The sequence below is a fragment of the Melozone crissalis genome, unplaced genomic scaffold, assembly GCF_028551555.1.
Source record: "Melozone crissalis strain CALT ecotype California unplaced genomic scaffold, PUWL_Pcris_2 ptg000005l_1, whole genome shotgun sequence".
Lineage (NCBI taxonomy): Eukaryota > Metazoa > Chordata > Aves > Passeriformes > Passerellidae > Melozone > Melozone crissalis.
In genome coordinates, this window is record NW_026535783.1 from 48,878,545 (window position 1) to 48,897,265 (window position 18,721).

Sequence of the window (18,721 nt, forward strand, 5' to 3'; positions counted from 1 at the left end):
GCCTTATTTGAAGTTAATGCGAATTCTTGCATAAGTAAACAATGCATAGTGTTAAAGAGTTTGAGAATTGAGGCCTGCACAGGCGAACAGTCCTACTATAGAAGGTAGATTACAACACTGTAACTTAATTCTAAGACATATTAATTTTAGATTATTGATATCAGTCAGCAGCTCGAAAGACAGGCTTGGCCTCCGGGCTCTTTCTGGGTGGCCTTTTGATGGCTTTGCAGGCTCCCTAGTATGCCCTCCTGTGCCCCAGGACAACCTAACAAACACAGATGTGAAGGTGTTTGTCTGAGGCAGTACCTTCAGGACTGACCATGAACATGTGAACATATATGTCTGGTTGTGCAGCTTGTGTCTGTGGGTTCTCCTAAGGTATAACAGTCAGTAACTAGAAGTATAAGCTGTATGCCAACTAGGGTAGTGGAAAAATAGGCAGAATTTATTAAATTTTTTACCACTCATTAAAAATAAGTTGTTTCTAATGTCTTCTAAGATCTAAAGATAACTTTTCTAAATTTGCATAACTGCACCTCTATCTGCAGAGGCATGAGCTATATACATGTGGAAGACATATATATAGTGCGTACAGTGAATGATCAGCACTTCTAAAATTTTGTTTCCTGTCCCTCCTCTCTTTTTAGATTTCTAAATGTATTTCTGCCAGTTGTCCTTGATAATGCTTCCAGGCCTAGCTGCCAGTAAAAACAAGGCCTATGTGATTTTAGAGCTTTAGCAGTATTGGGTATAAGAGTACAGTATGCTGTTGCAAGTCTTCCAGGACAGGGACTAAATATTCTAGAATCATTTGGTTCGATAAGGGAATATTTTTTTTAAGATTGAATAATTTTTATTTAAATAATTATTTTTTTTAATTTTAAAAATTTATTTATTTATTTATTTTCCTGCCTCTGTTTTTGGGGATGAAGACAAAAAGTAAAGATACCAAAGATAAGGAGAAACCAACCAGGCACAATTTTACAAATGGGACTTTCCCAGGAGTTATCCCATGTATGGTCTGTGAAAAGGCCCTCCTAGGAAAGGAGTCACTGCAGTGTTCTTGTAAGTAGCTCCTGGCTTTTACTTGTGCATTTACAGTGCTCTAAGTGCTGTTCTGACATCCTGGTTCAGTGTGATGTTTGAAACCTTGTCATCATTTGGATGTACCTGCTTTATGTAATGAGCTGAGCTTGACAAGGGAGAGGGAGTAAGGACAGCAGGTAACAGATTCAGAAAGACGTGTTGATCTCCTAGCCCTAGCACATTAGGCAGAAACTTCCTTCTAGCCTATATCTGTACTCAAAGAATCCTGAGGATCATTTTAATAAGTGAATATCAAGTTTTCTCTGAAAAAAGGAAAACTGAAACCTCAGAGTACATTTTCTGCAGACCGGGGACCTTGTTTGGTGCCAGGCTTTGAAACATACCTTCTCTTTCAGATTGCAGTGTGATTATGCATAAAAGCTGCAAGGAGTGCGCTCCTGTGTGCACCAAGGTAACCTCCTACACTGATCTTACTAGAGGATAGTTGCTTTCCAAGGGGCTGGAAACAATGAAGGAAAAAAGAAAATACACTTAGGCTGCCCAGACCTAATGGGCAGTGTGTGTGAAGGGCTGCAAGGGTGCTAGAATGGCTAATGTGAGCAACAGAACAAGCACTGTTTGCTCTATGTGCTTGAATAACAATTTTTACTAGGGGTTCGAAAAACAGTTTCACAAAGTGTTTGTATTTTTGAAGCTCAGACTGTGAAATGGTGTGCCTGGAGGGTTACAGAACAGGTTGAAAAGAAAGGCTTCTCAAAACCTCAGAGAGAAAGTGCCCTTGTATATGGGGGGGATTTCATATGTTTGGAATAATGGAAAGCAGAGATGGAAGGGGCTCTGGCCGGTGACCTCATCTAGCTCCCCACCCTTGGGCTGGCTCACTTCTTGGTAACAATTTGGGCAGATGTTTGTTCTAGGTAGCAATTTGGGCAGATGTTTGTTTCACCCATTCTGGGAAATCTCTGGAGGAGGAGACTCCACAGCTGCCTGCCTAGGCAATTGCTCCCAGTGTTCAGCTGCTTCTGAGCAGGGCAAAACCAGCACTGGAGCTGATGGATACTACCTTAACAGTTAAGAAGGAATGCATGCATGGTGAGGTTATCATAACAAAGGCATAATCTTGAAAACCAGGTGTAAAGCTACTGCCCTCAAGCAATAAAATGGGACACAAAGAGAAATGTGCCACAATGATGCAGGTCATTTTTCACATTTGTGGAGTGTGTCTTTCTGGTGTAGCTGAGTTTTGCATGATGGTGGCTTTCAAGGAGAGCACGATTCCATACTGATTCTACAAGCCTTAAACTGTACATAAATCAAGTGGGTTTAATTTTGTTTATAATTTTCACGTCATGGTCTTGCACTAATTTCTGGGAAACTTTAGGCATTAAGACTGCTGAACTGACAGCTTTGGTTCCTGGGGATGGTGGGTTACTTGCAAGAGGACACAAGAGCCCACAACTCATCTCAGCAAGAATGCAGTGCAGGAAATGTTCACTGACACACCTGAAGTGAAGTATATGCCCAAATACAGCAGGCTTTTAGTACAGATTTTGCAAAAGTCCCCTTTGGAAGGGGGAACGGTTCTGCCTTTGGTAGCCATGCTTCAGATAGTGTACTACCACAAATGCTTTGATCTTATTTGAGTATGAAGCCCTGAATGTGCACTTTTCTTGCAGCCTTTGCAGCCAATACTCATATAGAGAAAGTAGAATGTTGTAACTCAGTCTGCTTAGAAGAAATAGTTATGTATTGTAGTACAAATAATATCCTACTTTGAATATTATTATCTATCAGTGACTAATAAAATTAGTTATTGGAATTAATTAATACCATAATTTAGGACCACTTTCTTGTAGCCCTTTGTGTGATGGTTATTGAGTTACTGACTTGACTGTTAAATATATTATCAGCTATGTGATTTCAAAAAATTCTTTTTTTTTCAGAAATCCCAGGAGAAATACCATAGTAGAAACAAGGTCCAAATTGGTGTAACAAGTAGGTATAAACCTAGCATTTCTAAGGTAGGCCTTGATTAAAAATCAATGGGGAACTGACAGCATGAACTTTCCCATGTAATTTCTCTGTTTCTAATTCTTCTTTCAATATCTGTAAGAAAGGGCACACCCTTTCTTCTACTAAAGACACACTCGTCTTCTATTAAAATGAGTATGAATTTACTATACCTTCAGTGAAAACAACAAAAAAATTAGCCAGTTCTGTCTGCGTCATTTATCTTGTACACAAGTATTCATACACCTATAGAGGATGTATGATTTGAGATTACTTCTTTATCAAGTGATAGTCACTCTGGGGCTATTCCATATTGCCTACAGGCTTATTTTTATATTGTGTGAGAGAGCATTGAGGTCATGTACCTTGGCAAGTGGGCATTCTTGATGTCTGATGTAGGTCAATGTGAACACCAGATAGCGTCTCTCAGTATAAGTGTGCTGTTGCTGACATACGCTGTCAAACAATGACAAACTCTATGTTTCTCAAAATGTTGCATTGTGCTTTGCCTCGCAGATTCCCTGCCTGGAGACATTTCACAGATGGTGCTGTCCTCAGTGTATCCTTCTTTCTCAGTGCCTATTGGACCATCTCCTGGAAAGAGGGAAGCCTCACAACAGCCCTACCTCTTGTCCAAAAGTGTCCCCAGTGCCAGTTTGGAAAGGTAGAGGGGCAGATGCCAATGGACTATGCTAAATACATCCTTCAGGATTTCTAGGAAGATTTAAACCATGAAATAAATGTGGGTTTTTGTAATTTTATTTCTGCTCTAGAAGAGCTACACAATTTTCTGGACAAGACTCTGAGACTAGCACCTGGAAGTCCAAGTCACAGTCTGAAGAGATGTTACAAGCATTAGGGACCTTTTCTTCAATGGATGCTTTTATGATGGAAGGTGAGAATATTGCACAGATGTTGCGTCTTATAGCTAGTATTGGAAAGTGAAAACCAGAAAAACTCCTTAGCTGATTTAGGAAGACACTTCATCTTCTCAAAGAAGAGCACTTACTTTTGATAATTACATTTGCATCCCTCTTTAAAATGATGAAATCAAACACATTAATCTTAAAAATGAACTTTTCCTTTATTCCTTGTAACTAACTATTTTATAACTTTTGGAATATTTTAGTATGCTATTACCATTTTAAAGTAATAGGGATAAATGTACTGGCATCCTTTCAGAAACAGAACAGTAATACACTTTTCTTTTGCACTCATCCAGATAACCCTGTTGACAGTGTCCATTGCAAATTGTAAACCTGCAACACTTGTATTTCCTCAGTAGCCCAAATTCTTAACTCCTGATAATAAGCTGTGCTGTTACAATAGCGGCATAGCCTTATGAAGCAAATAGAAATCGATTTTTTGTGTAGCTAGGTGTGAGACTGAATTTGAAAGCTGAAGGGCTTTCACTCACGTAGGATGGTGCACGTACCACTCACTGGACATCTGGTATTGAAAATGTTGAATTTTATTTTTAAATTTTAAAAGGTTTATGCCAGCAAAGAGTTGTAAAAACGATTTGAGGAAAGAAGAGTGTTTTTTACCTATTCTCCTCCCCTTCTGTCGCAAAAGCATTTCAACACTTTGATAATAGTATTCACATCTGGCAAACTTTGCTGTAGTAAAGACAGTGCCAGCATTTGCAGAAGTCTTACCTGTCATGTTCATCTCTGTGATGTGTTCCCTATATGAATAGATCTACATGTGCCAAAGGACTTCCCTTACTCTTTGTACATGTGGTGTTAAAGAAATACAAATTTTGTCATAGATGATGTGGATTTGTCTCAGTGGACTGATCTCTGCACAGATGCAGAAGAGTTTGAGGCAGACTCCTGGAGTCTTGTTGTGGATCCAATGTTCTGTAGCAAGCAAGAAAAGGATGTCGTCAAGCGGCAGGATGTCATATTTGGTCAGTATTTCAAAGCTGTGTGTAGGTTTAAATGCTATTTGGTGTATCAAATAGAGAGGGAATCTACATGGTTTATGGCCAGAAGAATGAGTGCTTCAACTCAAAACAATACGAAGGTTCAAAGAACATTTTTATCGCAAAGTATGTCTCCTAAACTAAGGAAATTTATAGTAGTGGCTACCAGAGACATACCTAGCCTGTTCACAGAATGGTTGAAATTAGAAGGGGCCTCATCCGATCCTCAGCTCAAGCTATTAAAACCACAGCTTGTTCAGTGGGATACAGAGAGAATTGTGTCAGAGCCAGATAAATTAAGTCTTCCTGCTGACATAATTGATTAGGTTTGAGGCTCACACCCAAAAAGGAATTATGACTGTGTATTTGATAGACTAAATTCTGTCTTATAAGGTGTGCAGAATATTCAGGGGATTACTACACTATCCTTTTTTCTTTTATACCACAGAGCTGATGCAAACAGAAGTACATCACATCCATACCCTGTTCATTATGTCTGAAATATTCAGGAAGGGGATGAAGGAAGAACTGCAGCTTGACCACAGCATAGTGGACAGAATATTCCCCTGCTTAGATGAGCTACTGGAGGTGCACAGGCAATTCTTCTGCAGAATGAAGGAAAGGCGGCAGGAATCATGTATGGCAGGGAACGAGCGTAATTTTGTCATCAGCAGAATTGGAGACATCCTTGTGCAGCAGGTAGAAGCATCAGTTCTGTTAATCCTTTAAGTTCTCAGAGTTCCAAATTTAAACAATTTTTTTACTCCAAAACTTCTGTGGGCAAGTAGAAAATTATGGTTGCTCAAAAAGATTTAAAACCTGTCCTCCCCTGATTATTTCAGGATGAAAGAACAATGCGAAAAGATATCATTATTGTGACGTAGCTGTGTGAACTTGGGGTGAGTGACAAGGGAAGTGATGAACTTGGTCATGTTTGCAGTAGAAGGCTTCTGTCATACTACGGACTGCAAAAAATGGAAGTAATGGATTCACTTTATCAGCTGAGGAGAGATGTGAAGAACTGATGATGGAAACTACCCATTAATTTCTTGCAGTAATCTGGCATCCCAGATCAGTTACATCCCAGGATACTGCTCAGTAAGGAAGGTGTGGTTGCAGGGTGTTTCCTGTGGCTGAAGAACAGCTAACTGATGGCTTGGCATTCACACCTCAGTTCCTTGTGAAAGGGAGGTGTCGCTTTTCACCTTCTGTCAGTCTTTTTTAACTCCGCTAAATAAAGAGCTGAGATGTTAGCTTATCGGGAAACAATGTGGAGATGGGACAAAAGTAAATGAACCTCAGAGGGTTGTGTTTGAAAAGAGGTGAAGGAAATGCTGTTATAATGTTCTAGCTGTTGCTGGCAAGAGTACAGTGGAGGTTGCTTGTGCTCTCTCCAGCCTGCGTTCCTCTTCTTGCTCCTAAAAACAGCTAGCATATTTTCATTCTGTAGTGACAGACCTACAGACAGGTTAGTGAAATTCAGAGAACTTGATAAACCCTTAATGTAAAAGTTCCCAATTTGTACAAAATTCACTAGTTAAAATTCAGTTTCCTGTTAGATAGAATGTTGAGCACAATCCACTTATGAATTTCTTCAGTTTTCAGAGGAAAATGCAACTAAAATGGAGAAAATATACGGAGAGTTTTGTAGCCATCAGAAAGAAGCTGTTAATCTCTTCAAAGAGCTGCAACAAAACAAGAAGTTCCAGAATTTTATTAAAGTAAGTTAATGTGGAATCATGAGCACTACTGACAAAGTGCTCAGGAAAAAGGTGCATAGCTATTACTTAGATTTAGGGTTGGAATTATATTCACTAACTCACTTTAAATGGCTAATAAAAATGGCAAAAGTTTTTTTCTCCTTAACTAGTGAGCTGATAAATCACAGTTTTCTTTCAAATTTTAGAATGCTTTGGCATCCAGTGTGTATTACACACATGTTCCTGTTACAGTATGCCTCATCCCTCAGCACAGCAACTGTTCCTTGGGGATGGTTCCAATTACCCAGCATTTGTTTTAACTTATTCTAATGCTTTTAGATCATATTTCTTATTAGTCAATTGGTGGTTTAATATGCATTTACTACCTAAGGTATATATTTACATTTGTGCAGCTGAGAAATAGCAACCTGTTGGCACGACGCCGAGGAATCCCTGAATGCATTTTGCTCGTCACCCAGCGAATCACCAAATACCCTGTTCTGGTTGAAAGGATATTGCAATACTCAAAAGGTAAATAAAAGCTAAAGTGTTGCTTCATGTCTGAAATCCTAGCACAATTCTAACATAAGGAATTTGCACAGCTACAATATCAGAAAAGATTAAATTAACTGCTCTGTAGAGATACAACCAGAGCAACATAAATACGTACTGTTCAGGCAAATGTCACCTGAACAGGGCTGTCTGGTCTATATAGGTCTTGTCTATCTTCTAGGTGAAGATTTCTGATATTCCAGCCAGGTAGGCCACAGAAGTCCAGAAAAACATACTTGTTTTAGGAAAAGACCTTGACTGAAGTATGTGAACTAGCTCAGATACATGTGTACCTTTGGAATTTATTCTGGAGGAGCTTTTTCTAAGTAGGGCTGGGCAAACATTTTGTAAATTAGTCTCTGTTTTTTCAGGCAAAGCTTGAATGCCCTCTGGAACTTAGTATAGCTTTTTGCAATTGCTATTAACTTACAGGTATTGCCCCCTAAATGGGCAGTAAATAAGCATTGTAGAAAGTTGTATATACAATGCAAATCCTTTGTACTTGCAATCCTGTTTCAAGGGTACTTTGTTTAGCCAGAAAAAAAATATGCTATATGATTTACTTGGCCACTGATTTATTTTTTGAGCGCTCACACCTCATAAATATGTCAGAAACTATTCAACGTGGTTTTTGGGCTAATGAATAAATCTGAGGTACTGGCCATCTTTTAATAGGTGAGTCAAAGGTATATACCTCTAATAATTCTAGTAAAATGGTTGCAAGGTTCAAATTTAAATTGATAAATTTATCAATTGAGGTTTGCATCATGCTGATTGTTTCTAGAAATCAAGGAATTATATATTTTCTTGAACATGGTGACTAGTGTCGTGTTATCTTTTTTTGTTTCATACAGAAGGAACAGAAGAACATAAAGACTTGTGCAAAGCCCTTCGTCTAATTAAGGATATAATAGCAACAGTAGATTTGAAAGTGAATGAGTATGAGAAAAAGCAAAAGCTGTTGGAAATTCTCTGTAGAACTGAAAACAAAACATACACAAAGCTGAAAAATGGCCATGTTTTTAGGAAGCAAGACTTGATGAGGAAAGAGAGGATACTTCTTCATGAAGGCTTAGTGTATTGGAAGACAGCGACTGGTCGGTTCAAAGGTACTTCATCTGAGCAGTAAAGTCCTTTAACTCTTTATTTGCAAATAACATTCAAAGACTGGTTAAAGAGTGAAAATACTTTCTTGTGCTATATTGAAAATAAGAATGTCTGAGGTAATGGTATTGCCAATTCTGGATGATCAGTTCCAGAAGCTGTGAGTAAACTGTGTAAGAACACAAATTCACATACAATACCATTTGCATTTCTTCTTCCAATCCCCTCCTTCAAGTTTTTTGTTTTTCAATTTCATTTCATAATATAATATTTTCACTTGTACATTTTATTGTTCGCAGTATTTGCCATTGAAAATAGCTTATTAACAATTCAGTGGTAATGAGACATCCGTAGTAGAAAAGAAATTCTGAAGCCACAATTGGCTGGAGCACAATTTTTACATGCAAGCTCAGATTTTGATTTTTGGTGTTAATCGTGTATTAGGGTTTGGGCTTTTTTTTAGGAAAAAACACTAGTTTTTGCTGTACAACTTTATAAAGCTATCTGTTGATCATTATTCTAGAAATGCTTTTACCAGTGTAAAAGTGAGTTACAGCACAGACAAAGCAAGGTTATGTAAGATAGTCTTTGTCAGGCTTAGGGAAGTTGTACTGCTGTTGGTGCAAAGCTTTCTTTTTTCCCTGGGCCTGTTGCAGCATGGTGCACTTTCCTGGGAGATATCAAGCCGGGATGTGCAAGTGCTTCATGCAGACCATGGGCTAATTCAGATATTTCCTGTTCAGTTTGCTGTAGGATTCTGCAAGATATTTCTTCATCAGGGCTTCTCCCTTTATTTTAAAAAGATAAACTAAGAATTTAACACTGATTGCACTAATTTTAATTAAAAGCCATTATTTTCCATTTCTCATTTTAAGACACCTTAGCTCTGCTTCTCACTGATGTACTACTGTTCTTACAAGAAAAGGATCAAAAATACATCTTTGCAGCTGTTGTGAGTATATTATCAGATATTTTAACACACATGTTGCACATTTACTTGTATCTTTCTCAAAACTTAGGTCGTTATCCAGCTCATTCCCACATAACTTATGTTTTTTCTAAAATCCTGGTATTGTATGTCAGTATAAAGAAAATTTAATTTCTTTTTAAAAGTAAATTTTTTGTGGAGAAGGATAAAAATAACAGAAGTTTATCTTTAATATTGTGCCTTACATGACTGTGAAGGTGGGAAGTAATGCAGGCTCTTTCAGTTGTCTAATACAAATTTTAATTTTTTTGTTCTGTAAAACAAACAGAAGAACAGTTTTTACTGAAAATATAGTAGTAAACACACATAAAAGACATGAAAAGTCATGGAAAGAAGTTCCCAAACTGTAAAAATACAAACATAATATGAATATTGTGTCTCAGTATCAGTGAGCCTCTGAGATTTTCTTTTGAGCACATATTTAGTGCTTAATTTGTTTGTTGACAGTGTAACATATTTTAAAGAATAGTTTAAAAGAATGTCTGATTACTCAAAACTTTCAGTAGTCTGACTATACCAGAACTAGTGAAAACTCATGTTTTGCCTAGAGTGTGGTGTTTTATAAGAAAGTAATTTATTATGCGTGTGCTTTGACTGTTTCCTGCAGGACCAGAAGCCCTCAGTTATCTCCCTTCAGAAGCTCATTGTAAGAGAGGTAGCCAATGAAGAAAGGGGGATGTTTCTGATCAGTGCTTCATCTGTGGGACCTGAGATGTATGAGGTTCATACCAGCTCCAAAGAAGAACGTAACAACTGGATGAGGCATATTCAAGAGGCAGTGGAAAGGTAGGGAAAAAGGGGTTTGGTTTTCATGCTGGTAGTCCAAAGCAGATGGGAGGTTGGTTGGATATTCATGGCAGGATATTCTTTGTTCTCCATTGTACTGGGTCTATCTGTGAATTTGAGTTTTCCTTTGAGCTCAAGGCCCTAAAACCTCTTAATCACTCCTGCCATACTTCCCATATTCCTCCTGGTTTCCCACTGAATCAGCAGACCCTTTCTGTTCCTCATTAGACATCCTTACCAGACATTTTACCAGCCTTCCCCCACCTTTGCCTTTGGCACTGTCTGCCTTCCAGGGTCCTGCAGGTGTCCGTACAACCATTTTGAGAAAATCACAATTCATGCCTGTTATCTTGGCATCAGCTCATTAAGAATGGTGGGGAAAACATTGCTTCTGATGGGCCCAAGGTTGTGCTTGGGACAGCAGACCTGTGGGTGTGCACCAGCCACTCTCTCTGCTCAGTGCAGCCGTACCAGAGTAATAAGGAGTCCTTCAGTCTGCCTGATGTCCACTTACTGCTTCTTAAAGAGGCAGACAAATGGCATGCTTCTGGATTATTGCAAAAGGTGCTGGTGTTGTGTTCTGTTTATTGTGAACAAAATATTGTATTGAAGATGAATATATGATGTGCAGATCTTGCTTTATCCACCTTTGTCTTTTATCTTTGAAGTTGTCCAGAGGAAGAAGAAGAAGTAAAAATGAGTGAATCTGATGAGGACAGACGTATTACTGAGGCCAAGGCATACAGAATTCAGAAATATCAAGGTGTGGTACCCTTTCCTGTTGCTCTGAGAGCTCCAGCATCCTCAGCATTCAGGATGAATTAGTCATGCACCTATACTGGCTGGTGTGTTCAAAGTGGCTCAACAGGCAGAGTCAGAGCAGAGACGGATGAGGTGGTCTGATGGTATAACATAAGTGTAGTAAAAGAGAATGTTTTTTCAAACACTTTAATGTTTTTGCTACATTTCTGTAACTAAAAAAAAAAGTAAAACTTGATGTTTTCAAAACAAACACTGAATTTCACAGATTAGCATCAGGACCAAGTAGTTCTGAGTTTGTGAAAATACCTTGAATCTTCGAAATTGTGTGGCTTTGTGCTTGTTTATGGCACTTTGTCCTTTGCTGCTAATATTTTTATCTGCAAATATAGCTAATAAGGATAAATTCTGGTTCCTTGGTGCCCCTACGCCTAACTCCCACATCTTTATACTGCCATGAGGAGAGACATTGCAGCAATGTCTGTCCTATTGAGAGCCACATCCTCTGCTGAAAGTAGGTGTTCTCTGAGGTTGAGGCCCTGAGTTATTAGCACGCATGAGCCAAGTGCTTTTCCAGGAGGTAGAACTAGCAGGTTGTTGTAAGAAAAGAGCAGTAATAAGGGCCAGAAAGGGCAGCCAAAGCCACCTCATTGGGGCAGGGCTTTGGCCTAGACTCTGCAAGGGTGTATGTTAGCTTTCATTTGGACAGACTGTGGGATGAACTTGGATGAATTTGGGTCCTGGCCACTTAAATGAAGCTTAACTTGAATTAGCACTTCCTACATGGCATAAAGATTAGAAAGGTGAATGGGGAGCATGCTTTCCCTGCAGCATAAAAAATGACCACAGTTTTCAATTTTTGCACTGTTCAATTTTTGGTTGACAGAATCACTGAGTAACCAGGACCAGCAAATCTGCAGTTATTTAGAAGAAAAGTTGCGTATCTATGCAGAACTGGGAGATATGTGTGGGTTTGACGATGTCCATGTAGAACCTCACCTACTTATCAAACCTGATTCCGGAGAAACTCCACAGGCTGCTTCACTGCTGGCAGCAGCACTCAGAGAAGGTGAGTTTGCACTGGAAGAGTGGATAGGTGGCTCTTCATGTGGGTAGATATTTTAAGGTTACCAAGTGCAGACATGTGGCCTTGTGTTGCAATTCTGCCAAGTCTCAAGAAGTGGCAGTGTCAAAAATTGCCAAAGGGCATAGAAAAAAAAAATCTGCTGCATTTATTGTTGTCAGATACAGGAGATGGTACCTGCCAGGTTTTAAAATAGCGGATATGTTTAGGGCATAGCATCAAAATATGCAGGCAGGGGCGTGGTGTTAGGTTCTTAGCTGTCCTCACAGTACAGCTCTGTGAAGCACAGCAGGGGAGAAGCTTGGATGCTGTATGGTATTGCACCTGGTCCCCAACTTTCACCTACCTTGGCTGATTTTGATGTCAGTTCAGAATCTTGTATGATCTCCTGCAGAGCAAATCAAATTTCTACCAAGAAACACCTGCCACAATTGCTGTAGGAGCCCTGTTTTTTCTGCCTGCTATCTCACAGGATATTGGTAGATGGCCACACCATCCATAGTGCTGTCCTACAAAGGAAGGAAGGGAATGGTATTTGTAGATACCTTCCCTAGCTGGATCTTCAACTAAACTTCTCCTAAACTTAGTGGAAAGGAGCACTGGTAAACGGAGTCCTGATTTTAGCATCACCTAAATTGAGAACTGTGTGCTACTAGCAACATTTCAACCTATAAATCAGTGGAGCTTGGTCTTCATCATCATTATAAAGTCAAAGAGCATTTTATTGATAAAATTGATTAAATTTGTGTAGGGTAGTAAGTCAGTGATGAAACAGAAAATACTTGAAATGGAAGCCTATACTTATTACACACCTTATTCTACCCAGTTCTGTACTTTTCACTTTCTCTCATGCTGTTGTTGATGTTGATGATGTCTTGGATTTCGGGACTCTACAACACTTTCTGTGAGCTTACAGTTGTTTACATTATAGACAAGTTGTGGGGATCATTTTCCAGGATGGAAATACTAAATTCCTGAGCTAATAGCAGGCTCTATGGGAATAAAGCATTGCTTACAGTAGACAAAGACAGAATTACACAGTGCTTAAGCAAATTAGGTATACACAAATCCATGAGATGAGATTGGATAAATCTAAGGCTGCACAGCAAGCTGGCTAATGTCACTGTGAGGCTGTTTTCTGTCGACTTTGAAAGTCACAGTGATCAGGAGAGGTTCCTGATGACTTGAAGAAAGCAAGCCTCACATTCCAAGAAGAAATATATAGAGAGCTAAAAAACAGTCAGTCTCATCAGCATCTCTGAGATAATCCTCCTGGAAGGCATTTTCAAGAACCTGAAAGACAGGAAGATGATTTGCAACAACTGTCATGGATTAATTAGGGCAAACTGTGTCTAACTAACCTGACAGGTTTTATGGTGAGAGAAGAGTGCGTGTTGGTTACCTTGACATTTCTCAGACCTTCCACACTGTTTGCACTGTCTGTAGTGTGCTTACATCTGAATTGATGTAAACTGCTTAACTGGGTGGAAGACAGGCTGGACTGCTGGGCTGAAGGGGTCAGTTGTATGGCATATGACATCCAGTTGGTATCATGCTATTAGGGGATTCTCTGAGGGGGTGTATCCTGAGACCAGTAGTGTTCAACACTTTTTTTAATGCAGTTAACCTCAGGATTGAGTACACTCTTAGCAAGCCCATGACTGTCATGGCAAGAGGTGGAGCATTCAGTGAGCTGGAGAGACCCCTACAGAGGAGGTGATTCTTCCTCTACTTAACCCTGGCGAGTCCTATCTGGGCTGCCATGACAAATGCGGCACTTTCCCTGGCCAAGGGAGACATTGACAAAGTAGAACAAATCCAGTGAAAGGCACCAGAATGACTAGAGGGCAGGAGGACATGATGTCTGAAGACAAGCTGAGGTAGCTGGCTTGGTGGGATCTTATTTCTGTCCACAGCAGCTTAATGGGAGGATATGGAGAAGCTGGATTTTTGCAGAGGCACATGACAATAAAAGAACACATGGACAAGAGACAGTAGTCCTGTGATGAAACACAGGTAATTCCAATTAACTAAAATTAAAAATGAAATGCTATGAGAATGTTAAAAAATTGGAACAGATTGCTCAGGGAGACTTTGAAGTTTCCATCATTGGAGGCATTAAAGGCTTGTTGTGCAACGCTTTGAGCAACACAATTTAGACTGACCAGGTTTTAGTGAAGTGCAGGACTAGGTGACCTCTGAAAGTCCCTTACAAGCTAAATTATTCCATGTTCACACATTTCTATGTCATTGAGTGCATTCATGCACTAAGGAGCTATTTAAGGGATGTGTGTAATTCTGCATGTTTTCCTCTTTAGTTGAAAGTCTCCACACTGCTGTAACAACGTCACAAGTGAGTGAACCAGACAGATCACCAGAGGAAAGTACTGAGGAATTAAGTGTGAAGCATAGATTTGCTACCAATGAAATACTGGAATCTGTTCTGGGTGGTGAGTAAAATTTGATACTTTTACATCTTTAGAATGCTGTAATAATTGATACCAGACTGGTTTTTTGGGAAGCCTCCAGGGTTTAGGACAGAATCAATAGAAAATAATGTAATAGAAGTTGTCTTTGGGCAAATGCTCAGGTAGTGTAAATTGTTACATAGCTTTGTTGAAAGTACACTTTCTTGTCATTGTTGTTATGCTCTGCACCAAGTCTATGTTGCAATATAGGCCATTTCTCTTATTGTCAGGAGGGTTGAAAACTGGGATTAATATTCCAATAATTTCAGCTGCAAAGGGTGGCATTAATTTCTCACAACAAATTTGTGACTAAAGTTGTGTAAAAAACATTGCTACAGAGCATTTTTTGTGTTATGGTTACACTTATCTCCAACCTTTCATAAATGAAATAGTGCTAATTTGTATGGTAGGAAAATTGAGTTGGGCCATGTGTGCCATCATGGCTTGCAAATTAGTTTTTCCCCAGCCTAAGATCCATTATGTAACTTCAAACTATAAAAATCACTTTCTCATAGTCCTGAGTAGCTGTAGAAAAGCATGCTCTTTGTTTTTCTAGTCAACATATGCTTTGATACCTTTCTTATGAATTTTCTTGGGGCTTTATTTGTTAGATGCAGAAAGAAAAGAAACTGAAGAATCACCAGAAATTGATCTCAGTGTTGAAAAGGAAATGGCAGGTGATCTTCAGGATAAGGTATTGCAAACAGTTTTTCTTCCTGCATTGCACACAGCAGTCTGGGCACTGTGCATGTACATGCTATTCAAATTTTTATGGGGATTTTCACTCAGATCCAGGTAATTCAGTGTAATAGAGGTCCCAGCAATTGATGATAAAATTTTAAAAAGCAGCCATAAACAATCCAAGCACAGAATGATTTTTCTGCAAGGCTTAAGATCAGTAAGTTGTAATAGCAGGCAGTGTTTTCAAACCACTTGTATGGGCTGTTCCTGTTCACAGGATGATGAAAGTCTCCTGCAGTGACAGAGTCCTCAGCTAATGCAAGGAACACTTGTGCATTGGAAGAACTTCGTCCTCAGAACAAGCACAAGATAGGATCAATGTTTTTACACCAGCTTGCTTCAGAATTTGAATCAAAACAGAATAGAGCAATTAGAGAATAGAAGAGAAAGTGCCCATTTTTCAAAGTCCTATAGCTAATAAGCAAATCTGGGGAGAAAAGCAGAATCAAAAATCAGTTCTGGGCAAGACTAGGAATGACAAATTTTATGTAGCAGCGGAGTGTTGGAGTAAGCAACATGAATTACTGTGTGAAAATAAAGTGAACTGTAACAACGTAGTTCTTAGGTGGAGAATAAGAATCGCAAAGGGAATAAAGGGGAGAAACAAGAATGTAAGATACAGACTTTGAAATGGAAAGAAAACTTTGTTGAAAAGTTTAGCAGTAACATACTGTATTTGCATCAGCTCTGAAAGAGGGCATGTGTGCCCAAAACCTTGTGTTTGTTTGTTTTCTATATTGAGAATACTCTTGCTAATACACTAATCTCTCTAGTCCTAAGCAAATGTATATGCTTAGCACAAGATCATCTTACTTATCAGAGTGCTGGTAGAAGAGAGCAAGATGAAGAATGTGAATGGAAAAAATTGTTTGAAAACAAAGTGAGGGAGCAGGTGAAGAGGAATAGAACCTAGAGAGGGTGGAGGGGCTCAGAAATAGCCCGCTAAAAATTGCAGTAACTCTACATGAAAACTTTGCCATTGGGGTTATAGAGAAGGTAGAGCTGGGCTTTTTTTCTTTTTCAGAAGCGTGCAGCAAAAGGATTACAAGTTGCATAAGGGAAATTACAAGTTGCAGCAAGGGAAATTATGAGTGTATATAAGGAAAAAAAAATCAGTGCAAGGATGATCAAGGAGCAATGCTTGTCCAAAGAGGTTGTGGGGGTCTCTACCATTGGAGGTTTCCTGGATTTGACTGGAGAAGGCCTTCAGCAAGCTCCTCTAACTTTGAAGTTATGCCTATTCATAAAGCTGGAGGGACCTGCCTCCAACTCTTCCACTCTAAGTCATCATCCTGTTATTTATGGCCTATTGTTTGGGAAGGCATGTATCACATCTTCGGATACCATGTCAGAATCATAGTTACCAGGAGGTGGCAGAATGAGCAAAGAAAACAAGCAAGGCAAGGGCTTTCCAGAGAGGTGGGTGTGCCGCCCAGGGTTGTGGGGTGACGGCTCTGAACTCAGCCCAACTAGCTTGGGAAAACAGGAGCTGGACAGGGGGCCAAGAGCTCCCAGCTTGGAGCTAGATGCTGACTAGATACTGGAAGGAAGAGGATTGTCCTTGCAACGTGAGGGCTCCCCAGTGGGCAGCTGTGAGAAGTGATCCCCGTCTTGTCTCCCCTGCTCCTGCCTTTTAAGTGTATCTGCCCAGGCATTGTTCAAAGCACAGCGCAGCCTGCCCTGGAATCTGACCATCCTCATCTCTCTGAACCAAGGTGATCAGGAGGAGAGGCAGAGTGGTGGCCTTCAGCACATTTAAACACCTGAAATTACTGCTTCACTCCTAGCTGGACTTGCAGGGATGTGCCAGCTCATCTAAGCCTTCCTCAGCCTCATGTCCTAGCACTCAAGTGGTGCTGCAGTGAGGGGACCATGGGCACTGGGACTGGCCACTTGCAACTCCTTGGTCAAGCCAATACCAGACAAACCTTCCCCCTGTGCGCATCCATTTTCAGTTAAAAAGAGCTTAACAACCTGAGGGAAACCCTGCTCTTGTTCAGTGTGCAGGCTCTCCCTTCACTCTTCCTCACCCTTCCAGCATTATCTCCTTTCTCTCCCTCCTGGCCCTGTGCTGCCTCCTTACCCACTGCACACCATACAGCTAAGGAGGAGCAGAGCTATCTTGAGTCCATTGCTAAGGAGGAGCAGAGCTATCTTGAGTCCATTCTTGTGCTGCACAAAGTCATCCACACAAAATACTCAGCTTTCACAGGAGAGCTGAGCTTTTCTATGGCTTGGGGATACAGTGAGAAGGAGGAGGTTAAGATGTGGAGGAGGAGTGGAAGGAAATACTGAAGAGATATAACGAGAGAAAGAGTAGTGGAGGAAATGATGCAGCTGGTACTCCCTTTGCCTCAAGGGTGTCTGTGCTGGCTTGTGTTTAGGGGGCTGGTCTTTCTCATTTTCATTTTCAGTTATTGCATCTAAATGTAGCAGATGCTTTGCTCTCTGTGGCGGAAAATGAGACTCAGTAGAGAACTTAAGAGAATCAGACAGAAAACAAATATTCCCCAAACTCTCGTCAGCTTCTTTGGAAAAAAAAAAAAAAAGGAAAAATCATACAGGAAGTCTTTTCAGTGTAGTCTCAGAAGGGATTGTATTTGAAACAGTTCTCACCATTTCATCTTATCTTTCTCAAAGGAGCTGTTCTTCATGCTGAAGGGACTATGGGTAGCTTCACCCCATAAATTTTGAGAACTTCTTAGGAAAAGGGAGCAGGATGGAAAGTGTGAAGCAGCTGTGCCTTGCTGCAGAGGACGGTAGTGACCATGCTGGTGCCTTTTGTAGCATGTACAGGGCATAGCATCTCACAGGGTACCTAAGGCATTTTTTGTGATCCAATAACGTGCCTTCTTGCTAGTTTCTTAGTACATTATTATCTCTAATTTTGAAGATTCTTATGCTGTTTCATCCTACTGTAATTAATCTTAACCTACTGGGCTGTATATACAACAGATATATAAAAACTCTCAAGTAAACAAAGAATGAATTGAAGTGTCTTTTCTGTGTAGCATTACTCATAAGGGATTAAAATTGTAGATGAAATAGTTTAATTTGTACAGTTGTGTTCAGAATCTCTAGCAATTTCCATGGAAACTCCATTATTGATGTATTATTATTCTTCACAGATTGTTGCTTCTGCCTTTTTTAATATACCCACATAAAGGGTTGACTCAATACACATTTCCTAGCCACATGTCCCCACTAGTTTAAAAAAAAATTAACTTGATGATACAACTTTAAAATTTAAAACAACTTTTTAAACCTACATGTGTTTATTTTAGGGAGCAAATATGAATTTTTCAGAATCTACAGGGACAGAGGTGAGTTAATTTAAACTTCAGACAGAATGTAGTAATTATTTAGTTAACAGTGGTCAAACCTTTGAAAATCCTTCTCTTTTATTTTCTAGATTGTACAAGCAATCCAGAACTTAACCCGTCTCTTATACAGCATGCAGGTGACTACTCCACTACTAACTTCAGAGAGTAATTAGTTTGTCCTAATAATTTACTTTTAAATAATTGTTTTCATGTTGTCCTACTTTTAGACATT

At 39.6% G+C, this 18,721-nt stretch overlaps 1 protein-coding gene across 1 annotated transcript in view; it reads left to right on the forward strand.

Annotated features, from left to right (window-relative positions):
- ARHGEF28 (Rho guanine nucleotide exchange factor 28) overlaps positions 1 to 18,721 on the forward strand; it is an 84,903-nt gene that overhangs the window by 42,504 nt on the left and 23,678 nt on the right. Inside the window, exons 12-29 of the mRNA XM_054288140.1 lie at positions 933 to 1,065; positions 1,443 to 1,498; positions 2,991 to 3,042; positions 3,574 to 3,721; positions 3,831 to 3,952; positions 4,829 to 4,969; positions 5,433 to 5,683; positions 6,583 to 6,705; positions 7,098 to 7,215; positions 8,091 to 8,345; positions 9,216 to 9,292; positions 9,936 to 10,114; positions 10,783 to 10,877; positions 11,760 to 11,942; positions 14,276 to 14,407; positions 15,037 to 15,119; positions 18,451 to 18,489; positions 18,579 to 18,626. Coding sequence (XP_054144115.1) covers positions 933 to 1,065; positions 1,443 to 1,498; positions 2,991 to 3,042; positions 3,574 to 3,721; positions 3,831 to 3,952; positions 4,829 to 4,969; positions 5,433 to 5,683; positions 6,583 to 6,705; positions 7,098 to 7,215; positions 8,091 to 8,345; positions 9,216 to 9,292; positions 9,936 to 10,114; positions 10,783 to 10,877; positions 11,760 to 11,942; positions 14,276 to 14,407; positions 15,037 to 15,119; positions 18,451 to 18,489; positions 18,579 to 18,626 — 2,235 coding nt within the window. The remainder of the gene's footprint in view (positions 1 to 932; positions 1,066 to 1,442; positions 1,499 to 2,990; positions 3,043 to 3,573; positions 3,722 to 3,830; positions 3,953 to 4,828; positions 4,970 to 5,432; positions 5,684 to 6,582; positions 6,706 to 7,097; positions 7,216 to 8,090; positions 8,346 to 9,215; positions 9,293 to 9,935; positions 10,115 to 10,782; positions 10,878 to 11,759; positions 11,943 to 14,275; positions 14,408 to 15,036; positions 15,120 to 18,450; positions 18,490 to 18,578; positions 18,627 to 18,721) is intronic.